At 43.2% G+C, this 11,475-nt stretch overlaps 1 protein-coding gene across 1 annotated transcript in view; it reads left to right on the top strand.

The window, feature by feature from the left end:
• Tph1 (tryptophan hydroxylase 1) overlaps positions 1–11,475 on the top strand; it is a 20,064-nt gene that overhangs the window by 838 nt on the left and 7,751 nt on the right. Inside the window, exons 2-6 of the mRNA XM_031386715.1 lie at positions 1,562–1,694; positions 4,590–4,773; positions 6,249–6,349; positions 8,875–8,942; positions 9,092–9,288. Coding sequence (XP_031242575.1) covers positions 1,569–1,694; positions 4,590–4,773; positions 6,249–6,349; positions 8,875–8,942; positions 9,092–9,288 — 676 coding nt within the window. The 5' untranslated portion in view covers positions 1,562–1,568. The remainder of the gene's footprint in view (positions 1–1,561; positions 1,695–4,589; positions 4,774–6,248; positions 6,350–8,874; positions 8,943–9,091; positions 9,289–11,475) is intronic.

Below are 11,475 nucleotides of genomic sequence, written 5' to 3'. Positions count from 1 at the left end.
TCTTCCTCCTCCTCCTCCCTGAGTATGATTAAGAGTAAGAGTAAAGTCTGAGTAAGGTTAAATAATCCATTTAGAACTTTCCTCTGAACCATCATCACATCTGATATTGACACAGTGACCTCCTACGGACTTGGACCCCGTCTCTGGGATTAGAAACCAAAGCAGGACTCCTCCCTTCTTTTTCTTTTTCAAGACAGGCTTTCTCCCTAGAGCCCTGGCTGTTACTCTGGAGACCAGGCTGGCCTTGTATTCACAGAGATCCACCTGCCTCTGCCTCCTAAGTGTTGGGATTAAAAAACACATGTCACCACTGGCCAGCTCAAGGGTGGGATCCTAACTGAGTGTTCTGGGGTCACTCAGTCAGTGGAGTTCACAGGTCCATGTGTTGTAGCTGCTGCCCTAGATCTTTCTGATCATCTGGAGAGGGGCAGCATAGCCTTGCACTTCTGGGGGGTTTCTTTATCTCCCCTGGTTTCACTTAAGGCTTTTTGCTTACATTTCATGTCCACTTCATTCCCACTCCCCATTTAGAAAAGAAAATTACTATCCTCAGGGATTCTTTTCAAACCATTCATTTTAGTTTTCTATTCTACCTTCAAACTGTGCCCCCACTTTAAAAAACCTAACCGTGCTTCCCAGATGAGACTTCGAAGCCTCTCTTACTGGTGATGAAGCTAAGGAAAGAGTTGGTGGTGTGCATGCACACTTCACTATGTCCTGCCAAGGCTCCTAATCAGATGGCTGCCTTCTTGCTAGGTCTTATTTCCTGTGCTGGATCCTACACACTGGGGCATCTTTATTCAGCTGAGAATCCTGCCCCTCTTTTGAGGGTGACCCCTGCCTTTGAGGGTTAACTTCTCCCTTTAAGGGTGACACTTTTATCTTATCTGGCTAGGAAGGGGTTCAAAGGGGGAATAGAAGGCTAAAGGGGGAAAGAAATACCAGAGAAAATCAGGGGATTCTAACAAAAGGGCCTTGGGATTGTTGAAGGAATGTCTGAAGGCTAGGCAGATCAGCAGGCAGCATTTCTGGGGCTGTGGGAAGGTGGCTGTCAGCACAGGGACCTGATTTTAGGTCAGCCTGAAAGTGTTCAGGACAGGAGAAAGATGTGCACCACCAACGTGTGTCCTCACCTCTTAGAGCTGTAAGCTGTAGTTGAGTTTACAAAGGAAACCGAAGGCCTGGCCCCTTCTCTGAAGGGACTTTACAGCATCTTAGGGTATAAGACATGTGTGAATGAAGCTCGTGGGGGAAGCTACTCATGACCCACATTTGATGGGCAGTGAGGTAGACCTTCACAGAGGTCTCAGCTCGGGGCTGAAGTTCAGGAAGACTGGGCAGAGAAGGGAAGTGCAGAGACACATCAGATTCTCTAGCCATTCTGGGCACTATACTGGATGGTGTCTCACCTTCTGTCCCACTGCCATCTGGAAAAGCCTGTCTAACACGTGGGTTTTGCAGATGATAGAACGGGAGCGGGAGGTGGATGGAGTCACCTCTGCTGCCCCCTGCTGGCCAGCTCTGTGCTTAGCACGCATTTATCTGAACTTTCACACTTCAGATTCATCATGATTGAAGACAACAAGGAGAACAAAGAGAACAAAGACCATTCCTCCGAAAGGGGGAGAGTGACTCTCATCTTTTCCTTGAAGAATGAAGTCGGAGGACTCATAAAAGTGCTGAAAATCTTCCAGGTATGGATTTTCCACAAAGTTCATCTAAAAACGAGTCTCTGAAGTTCTATCAAAATGAAGGTACTGTCAATCCAGTTCCTCTGAGATGGCCTATAGAAGTCTCTTAACTTGCTAACATATTGTCCAGGAAGTGGAAAGATAGTGCAGTGGTTAAAAACCTTGCCGTTTTTGCAGAGGACACAGGTTCAGATTCCAGCGCTCACACCAGGCAGCACGACCGCCTCTAACTCTGGTTTCAGGGGATCTGGTGTCCTCTTCTGGGTCCTACACACCTGTGGTGCATGCACAACACTCGGGTGCACACACATAAAGCAAATAAAATATGTTCAGCTCTGAGAAATGGGTAAGAAAGAAAACAGCCCAGGAAAGACTTGATACAATTGGCTGAGGAGATTGGGGGAGAGGAGTCACTGCTTAAACGTTGAGAGATTTCAACTAAACAAAGCGTTTTTACTCTTAACAAAATGCCTAGCCATGTAATACTGATATTATTTAATGACATATTAATATTTTCAAGTGACAAAGCAGCAAGGACTCTGCTATTTTGTTAGTGGCTGCTGTCAGAGCCTCTTTGCATATGGACCGAAAATGTTTTCAGTTTAATGTAGTGAGACTGTGGGTTACTGTGCATTTATAAGCCTTAAACTGTTCCTCCTTACAATTTTTATTTATTATGTGCTTGTATTTGTGTGTGCACATGTGCTCTCTCTCTCTATTTCTCTCTCTCTCTGTGTGTGTGTGTGTGTGTGATGGTCAGAGGAAAACATGCAGGAGTTGGTTCTCTTCTTCCACTATGTGGGTTCTGGGGATTGAACTCAGGTTGTCAGACTTGGTTGCAGGCTCCTTTACCTGTGGAATCATTTTTCTGGCCCAAATGCTTAAATTTTTGATACAGTAATGCCATTTCTATGAAACTGTCTTTGTGTGTGTGTGTGTGTGTGTGTGTGTGTGTGTATGTGTGTATATGTGTGTGTGTGCGCGTGTGCATGTGCATGTGCGTGCGTGTATGTGTGTGAGGCCAGTGAGGATGTCAGGTTACTCTCTATCGTTCTCTGCCTTATTCCTTTCAGACATGGTCTCTCACTGGACCTAGGTCTGGCTGGTATCTATCAAGCCTCAGAGATTCCTGTTTCTCTAAGCCCTCAGTGTGGTGATTACCTGCAAGTAGCTGCACCAGACTTTTATGTGGGTGCCTTGTACAGCAGGCACTTTAACCACTGAGTCATCTCCCAGCCCCTCTCCTGCAGTTCTCCAGATGAAATATGGGCGAATCAGACAGAGCACAGTGTTTATTGAACACTTATTATGTGCAATGTACTGGACTCTATGCTAAGAGTGTGGATCCGAACAAACCAGGCATGGTACCATCCGTCACAGAGTGTATGATCTAGACAGGGAGGTGGACATTAAGCGAGCAGCTTAGAGAGTGCGTGGCTACATAGGTGTAAAGAGAGATACTAGGCCCCTTGACACTCCTGAACTGGAGGCTCTAACCCAGTTTAGGAACCCAGGGACACAGTAATTTATTTCTAACAGACTGTGACCAGGTTAAGTCATGGTGCTTGAACATTAGATGGCTGGGCAGGTTCTAGATTTGTGTGCACACAGATCCCTTATTAGCTGGGTGGTCATTGGGAGCTAATGTCTCTTTGCATGGCTCAATAAAATAAGAGAGAACCCTGCTTCCCTCATGTCATTAGGAATTAATAGTTAAACTGTTCAAAGTGCTTGAGGTTGTACAAAGTAAACAGTCAATAAATGTTGACTATTGTTATCAAGCAGGTTTGTCTCCCCATAACATGTTATTTAGTCATTCAAAGAATAAACATTTAAATGTGGACACTGCCCTAAAAGGACCTGATACTAGGGCTCCTGCCACATGACAGAGCCTTAGCCAATGCCTTTCAACCCGTTTCTCTCCCTGACTTCTTGGTGAGGAGTTATAAAACATCAATATTGCTTTCGTTCCTTCCCTTACTCTGAGAGTTAATTTGTTCTCTAATGCGAACAATATTGGTACCATCTCTCTTCGTTCCTCTACCTCTTCCTCCCCAAATTTAATACTATATAATATTATATTATCATTACTATTATTATTGCCATACAAAGAGTTAAACCTCGAGCTTTGAGCTGGGCAAGGGTTCTGTCATGTATATTCTTAGTTCTCCATTTAACTCATTATTTTGAGAGAAAGTCCCACCAAGTTTTCCAGGCTGCCATCAAACTCATGAGCCTCCTGCCTCTCAAGTAGCTAGGATTGCAGGCCTATACCAGCAAGCCTCGCTTGTATTGTTATTTTTTTATTATAGTAATTGCCTTTGGACCTTTGGAAGTACGTACCTGTATTTCTTCTTCCAACATCTTCCATTTTCTTTATTGCTAGAGTTTTGGTATATGGTTTAAAAACTTAACACATTCCGTAAACTTGTAAAGAAAACATTAGTCTTCTGCTCTGTCTCTCCTTATTCCATTTTTTAAAAAATTTGTTTATAAAAAACCCTATTTTGCATAGCTAGGGCCTTGCTCTGTAGTTCAGACTGGCCTGGAACCTCCACAGGCCCCTGAGTGCTGTGATTGCAGATGTAAACACCATGCCCAGCTTAGCATTTGATGCTTAGATCTGAGCTGTAACCAGCCCTGACTAACAGTGTCTAACTGTGTCACTTTACTGTTTTCTGAAGGCTATGATGAGTTTTGATATTTTGATTTAATCTTACGAATTCTGCAAGGGGATTGTTTTGTCATTAGCAGCACTAAAACCATCTTCTTCCTCCTTTTGAGCTAATCCTGACAAGTGTTGAATTGGTGTTTTTACTTCTAATGAAAATATTCTTCTCTAAGATTCTGAGAATCTGAGGCAGGTGCAATGCAGTCTTTACCCTCTGTTTTACACAGGAGAATCACGTGAACCTGTTACATATTGAGTCTCGGAAATCAAAGCACAGAAATTCAGAATTTGAGATATTTGTTGACTGCGACATCAACCGAGAACAGCTGAATGACATCTTTCCCCTGCTGAAGTCCCTCACCACTGTCCTCTCTGTGGACTCGCCTGATCAGCTCACTATGAAGGAAGATGGTATGTTTGAGACGGCAAGGCCCCACCACAAAGAGTAAGCATGCAAGGAATGCCCAACCAGCCTCCTGTTCATTTTGAGGATGAAGGGATAAAAAGAAACTTCTGCCTTTTCAAAGTCCTCATTGTGTGATAGTGAAGGGAAGACAGAATGGAGCTGATCAGAGTTCTGAGGAAAAACTATGAGGCAGCGTTTGATGGAGGGCGGGAGTGAATAAAGCCTTGAGCGTGAGAAGGGTGGGCCAAAGGTCAGTGATCTCTCTTAGCTCCTAAAGGACTTCTTGATTCAGCAACCCTGCTCTCCTCATCCCCTGATCCCCTCTCAAACTCTTCACAGACCTCCCAGGGCTTGGTGTCTAACAGATATTAAACAGCTATTTGAATTGGGGGGGGGATGTTGGTAGTGTTTGATATCGGTGATCTATTATATACCATGTTCCTACCAAAGACAATGGCTCTGGTGACACAAAACCTTCCAAGGTTCAGATGCTCAGATCAAAAACACTGAGGCTGAGGTCTCCATGATGGAAACACACACACACACACACACACACACACACACACACACAGATTATAATTTAGTTAAGACAAAAGACGAATGGATTCCTTTAGTAACTTTATACTCCATGGAGTCTCTTCAAATGCATCACAGTATTTGGGGTGTGGCCAGGACTGCCATTCATCTGCCTCACCTTCACGTCATTGTTAAACTGTGAATTCACCTCCTCTTCTGGCTGGCAGGGAGCAGCTTCCCTGAGACTCGGTGCTCATCTTATAACAGAAAGAACAGGGCAGGAAGGGCGGGATCCCTGGCCTTTCTCTTCCACTGGTAATGGTTACCTGGGGCAAATGCCTCAGCAGTTTGCTTCCCTCAACTGCACAGTGAAGAGTCTCCCAGAATGCTAGGCGGCTCCTTTGATTTCTCATGCACACTAACTCATGTGATCACACACACACACACACACACACACACACACACACACACACACCCCACACGGCTTATGACCTCTGGCTTCCTTGGGCATCTATATTCATATGCACATGTGCACACATTTACTGAACTAAAACAATAAACATTTTAAAGAAAATCTAAAAACTAGGTATTGAGATATGATTCTGTGCCTCAAACAAACACAGATATTAAAATTCCTTCCCAGACTTGGTGTCTAGAGTTGCATTAGCCTGGTCTGCCTTCACAGAATAACTAGGCATGTGTCATAAAACATTTCAGTGCTTGGCTTGTTACTTCACTATAGTATCTTTCAGCACTTGGGAAATCATCCTGAAGGTTAAAAATAAATTAAAGCCAATGACTTTAATTAAAATATGACTTCTAGGAATAGAGTGGGCATTTAAGCCATGTTTGATTTCTAGCAATACACAAGTCTCATCTTATCAAACTGCTTCTTGCTTCTGAATTTTGCTCTGGCTAAGACAGTGTTCTCAACCCTCAGTGGCCTTGGGATTTTCTTTTACAGTTATGGAGACTGTCCCTTGGTTTCCAAAGAAGATTTCTGACCTGGACTTCTGTGCCAACAGAGTGCTGTTGTACGGATCCGAACTCGACGCGGACCACCCTGTAAATATGTTTAAAAGTCACCCTGTACAAATAATTTAAGTCAAACTAAAGATTAAAAATTAGAGCTTTTAAAACAGGTTTATTAACTTTAAATATGTGTACACCTGTGTATGCAGGTGTTTTCTCCTGTATGTATGTATATATGCCTCAAGAGTCCCTGGAAGCCAGAGGAAGGCATTGAATCCTCTGGAATTGGAATTATGGATGGTTGTGAGACATCATGTAGGTGCTGGGAACTGAACCCTAGATCCTCAAGAGCAGCCAGTGCTCCTTAGTGTGGAGTCATTTCTTGATCATCTAGAGGCAACTATGTTTCAGACATGTTACTAGCTTATATTGATTATACAAAATACTGAGTTTCATTATGATATTTTCATACATATGTAAGATGTTTTGACTATACTCACTGTGATTACCCTGTCTAATTCCTCTCCCAAATATCAAGGGCAAATTTATGGTGAAGGGCAAATATAGGGAGTTCAGTCTTTAGCAGCGGCCTTACCCACTGGGAAGACTGAGTCAGCCGACAAGAAGGCATCCAGCTTCACTAGCGTGGAGATCTGCCCAGTTCCTGGCATTCCTGTTATTAAGATATCTCTAGAGCTGGGCAGCTGAGTGCATCTGTAGTCAGTTTCTGCTAAAATGAGATTGAGTCTTTGAAATGACAATAAAGTTGGGTCAGAAAAGCCCCAACCACCATGATGCCCCGGTTTGACTGACTAACAAGCCAGTGATGGTCCGGGAAGTTGTTTCCTTGGAGAATTTTACAGAAGAGCTGTGAGCTCAAGAGTCGGAATCCAGAGCATCACATTCATGCTTGCAGCTCTGGGTTCTTGGGAGGGAAGGAGAAGACAGAATGCAGTTATGGAGGCTTGCAAGTCCTTGCAGGTCCAGCCTTCACTTTAGGGCCTCCTGCTTTCTCAGCTGCACGGATGTGCCATATACAGACATGCACTGCCACGGATGCTCACCTCCTTCCCACTTTTAACGTTTGCTTTTTATTTATTCTGATTACCATATCTCTCAGCTGCTTCCCATGCCTCCAGCCTTGCCACCTTCACATTCTCTAAGCTGTTACAGTGATCTAATGACCACTCTCTCTCCTCTTCTAGAAAACCAGTGGTTTTCCACATAGCACCGTCATTCATGGTAGCAAGAAAGTAGACACAGGACAGTGCCCATCAACTGAGGAGAAGATAAAGAATGGTAGGCCCAGCTAGGCAATAGAATATTACCGGACACAAAAAGGCACAGCAGATGAATGTGCAGGTTCATGCACATGTTTGACAAATCTGAGGCAGGAGGATTACCACTAGTTTGAGGTCAGTCTGGGATATGTAGTAAGATCATGTCTCACAAAACAAAATGAAATGGGCATGAAGTACCATGCTGCAACATGGGTGAACCTTAAACAAAGTCAGCCTCAAAAGGCTTCATGTTGTATAATTTCATTTACATGAAGTATTTGGAAGAGGAAAATTCACTGAGACTTAGACTATATTACTGGTTGGCAGGAGTTGGGGTTCGGGGTGCGGGGAAGAGGAAGGGATAGTACTATGTTTCTTTTTGAGATGACACAATTGTTCTGGAATCAGATGGTTCAGTCTAGGACCTTGCTACCCTGAACACACTTATTTGGTCTGAGATGGCCACTGGGCACAGTGACAGGCCTATTTATTCATCTGTTTGCAAGTCTGAGGTGGGAGGGTTACAAGTTTCAAAGGCTAGTCCAGGCAATGTGGAAAGATGTTGTCTCAAAATTGAAAACAAACTAAAATATGATCGTGGTTGTTAGTTTCTCTGAATGGCTATTTCATGGCGTATGGGCTGTGTCTCAGTATAGCTCTAAAGGAGATCAACATAGCCCCAAGATCCAAATCCAAGCTCCTTAGAGGACCTCAATCTGCAGGTCTAGGCACCGTGCAAGCACCAGAAGCATGCGTTTTGTATCCTGACCCTCCTGCCTTCCACCCAGCTCTCTCCACACAGCAGACCCAGCTTGGAGATCAGCACTGTGAAGCTTAGTTCACTGAAGGCACTATTTTAAATATCAGTTTCCATTTTAGTATTATTGGCATCCCATTCTATTTACTATTTTTATTTACTGTTGACTGTCGTTTGCTGGCTCTCAAGTGTTCTAGGCAGACTTTCTATCACCTGATTACACCCAGTCTTATTGTTACATTTCTAATTTCTACCCTAGGTAACATAACTGAAGATACAGTCAAATGATTAAAGAAAAAAAATAATAAGGCAAGAGCTATGCACTAAATTAGGATGGTCCCTCTTTGACACTGTGGGCCTTTGCATACAAAGCATCATTTTACTTTGTAGCTACTAGATAATAGAGCTGTCATGTGACTGTTGGCTTAAAAATAAAAGTGGTCACATATCTCTAAGCAATCCTTGCTTGTTGCTAACAACTATGTAGCTCTTTAATATCTCCGGTCAAAACAAAGAAGTGTTTCTTAAGTGTCATCTTCAAGTATTTTTAGTTTCAATATTTGATTAATTTCAATTCTCAGGGCTTCAAGGACAATGTCTACCGTAGAAGACGAAAGTATTTCGCAGAGTTGGCTATGAACTACAAACAGTAAGTATGTTACAAGCCAACACATCCAACTTTGAGATAACAAAAAGAACAAGATAAATGGAGTAAGCTATGTTTATTTGGTAGCTAGAAAGCCATATAACTGTAACTACCTAACTACAGTGCAGAATTCCCTGTTTTGATCTCCTCAGTGGAGACCCCATTCCCAGGATTGAATTCACGGAAGAAGAGATTAAGACCTGGGGGACCATCTTCCGAGAGCTAACCAAACTCTACCCAACCCACGCCTGCAGGGAGTACCTCAGAAACCTTCCCTTACTCTCAAAATACTGTGGCTATCGGGAAGACAACATCCCGCAACTGGAAGATGTCTCCAATTTTTTAAAAGGTAAAACGTCCATGGAGCTGTGTGAAGGGGGTGGGGGTTCTGCTGATCTGTTTCAACTGGGATAGTGTTATTTGTGGAGGAATGGAGTTTAGTTATGTGGACAGTTCAGAAGGTCCTAAACTCATCCTGGAGGACTGGATCCAAGACTGGACGCCACTTAGGAAAAAAGAGTCCGAAGAGCTTAGAGCAGTGGTTCTCAGCCTTCCCAGTGCTGCAACCCTTTAAGACAGCCCCTCATGTTGTGCTGACCCTCAACCATAAAATCATTTTTGTTGCTACTTCATAATTGTAATTGTGCTGTTATGAATTGCAATGTAAATACCTGTGTTTTCCGATGGTCTTGGGCAACCCCTGAGAAAGGGTCCTTCAATCCCCTGTGAAAGGGGTCGTGACCCACAGGTTGAGAACCGCCGACTTAGCGCATGACCACAAAGGGAGCAGAGTTGCAAGGGAATTTGGAAATGTGTCACACAGTTAACTATGAAAGACACTTTGGGCGTTAACTTGGAGGTATAAGGCATGTTTTCTAAATGCTCAAACGTTGGACGAATTAGAATCCGTATACTATATGGACTTTTTTTTTTTTTTTTTTTTTTTTTTTTTTTTTTTTTTTTTTTTTTTTTTGTGGAAGATTTATTTATTCTGTACACAGCATTCTGCCTGCATGCCAGAAGAGGGCATCAGACTTCTTTATAGACAGTTGTGAGCTATCATGTGGTTGCTGGGAATTGAACTCAGGACTTCTGGAAAAATAGTGCTATCAACTTCTGAGCCATCTCTCCAGCCCATACCATATGGCTCTTAAATAAAGAAGGAAGCTTACTAGAAGGTCCCTGTGAAGCCAGGCTTGTTAAATTGGTTAGAGCCTACCAGTGAGGGTATCTGTACTAAACCTCTGCACCTGCCTTCAAGGATGTGGTCGAGGAGACAAGGGTCTCTAGCTGATGCAGAAAGTCAAGTGATCACAGATCTCCAGACTCTGTTGTGCTTAAGAAAAATCACTGTCTCCCTTTGTCTTGGCAAACCAGAGACTTTGGTGGGAAGGGCTGCTTTACAGTGCTGGCTCTCGGCACAGGGTGTCAGGAACGCTAAGGGAAGAGCTCTGTCCCTGGCCTGCAGCCCAGTTATGCTTTCGGCTCATGTGGTTAATCTTTTGCTCCTGGCTGAAAGTGTTGTCTGAGTCTCTTACATGACTGTTAAACATCTTTCCATTTATCCAACCCCTTACTTAAGAAACTATACATAAGGACCGAAAGGGACTAAACAGGAAGACATGATATCCTTTCACGAGGGTAGAAACCATGTATGTGTTTCCTATTAAAAACTTAGCTTTTAAAAGATGGTGCAGCACCAGCGTAGGTGGCCCCACTGGACTCACACAGCACGCTGAGGATATCACAGTCATGATTTTGCTGGAAACATTTTGCTGTGGATATAAAACTGAAAGCTGCTCCCTTGGGGACTGGAGATGAGCTGGCCACAGAGCCATTCTGCTGTTTCAAAGATGAGTGTCAAAGAGAGAAATCTAAATTTTCAATGAGATAAACTAAAACCAAGAGTACAGTTCACATGAAGTGTGAGATGAGGATGTCAACACTGTCAGACATGGATACATGTGGCTTTTTACATTGTAAACAATTAACATGTATTTGATCAAAGTATTAGGGCCTTGACCTCACTAGCCACATGTTACATGCTCAGTCGTGCCAGTTGGCTGTTGTTCCATTCCATCAGGAATCATGGAAGACTCTGTTGGATAGTGTTCTGCTCATTGGTGAGGGGGCAGACTTACACAGCAACTGCATGGAGCTGGTCCGTCAGTGTTGTGACAGTTAATGTGAGGTATAAGACAGAGTATACACTGTGAACTCTTGAGCTATTGGAACCCAGTAGCCCCTTTTCCAGTACAGATGAGGCAGTCTTGGCACTGGGTGGAAGAGGACCATCTAGATTAGGTGAAATTTATAAAAAGAAGTAGAGAAGATAATAATGCTTAAAAAATAACATGGATTAAATAGCTGTCATAAAATACTTTAAAAATTAATTTATCATAATTTACCATACCAAAAAATTAAAGTACCATACAAAGCAAAAGGTCCCATTACTTGTGTGCCACATGTCCAGAGCCATCACTGTCCACCACCCCTTCGTCATCCTAACAATTCCTCTTCTGCTTTTTTTTTTTTT

Source organism: Mastomys coucha, unplaced genomic scaffold (assembly GCF_008632895.1).
Source record: "Mastomys coucha isolate ucsf_1 unplaced genomic scaffold, UCSF_Mcou_1 pScaffold21, whole genome shotgun sequence".
Taxonomy (NCBI): domain Eukaryota; kingdom Metazoa; phylum Chordata; class Mammalia; order Rodentia; family Muridae; genus Mastomys; species Mastomys coucha.
The sequence above is the reverse complement of the archived record's forward strand: the minus strand, read 5'-3'. Positions and strand labels throughout refer to the sequence as shown.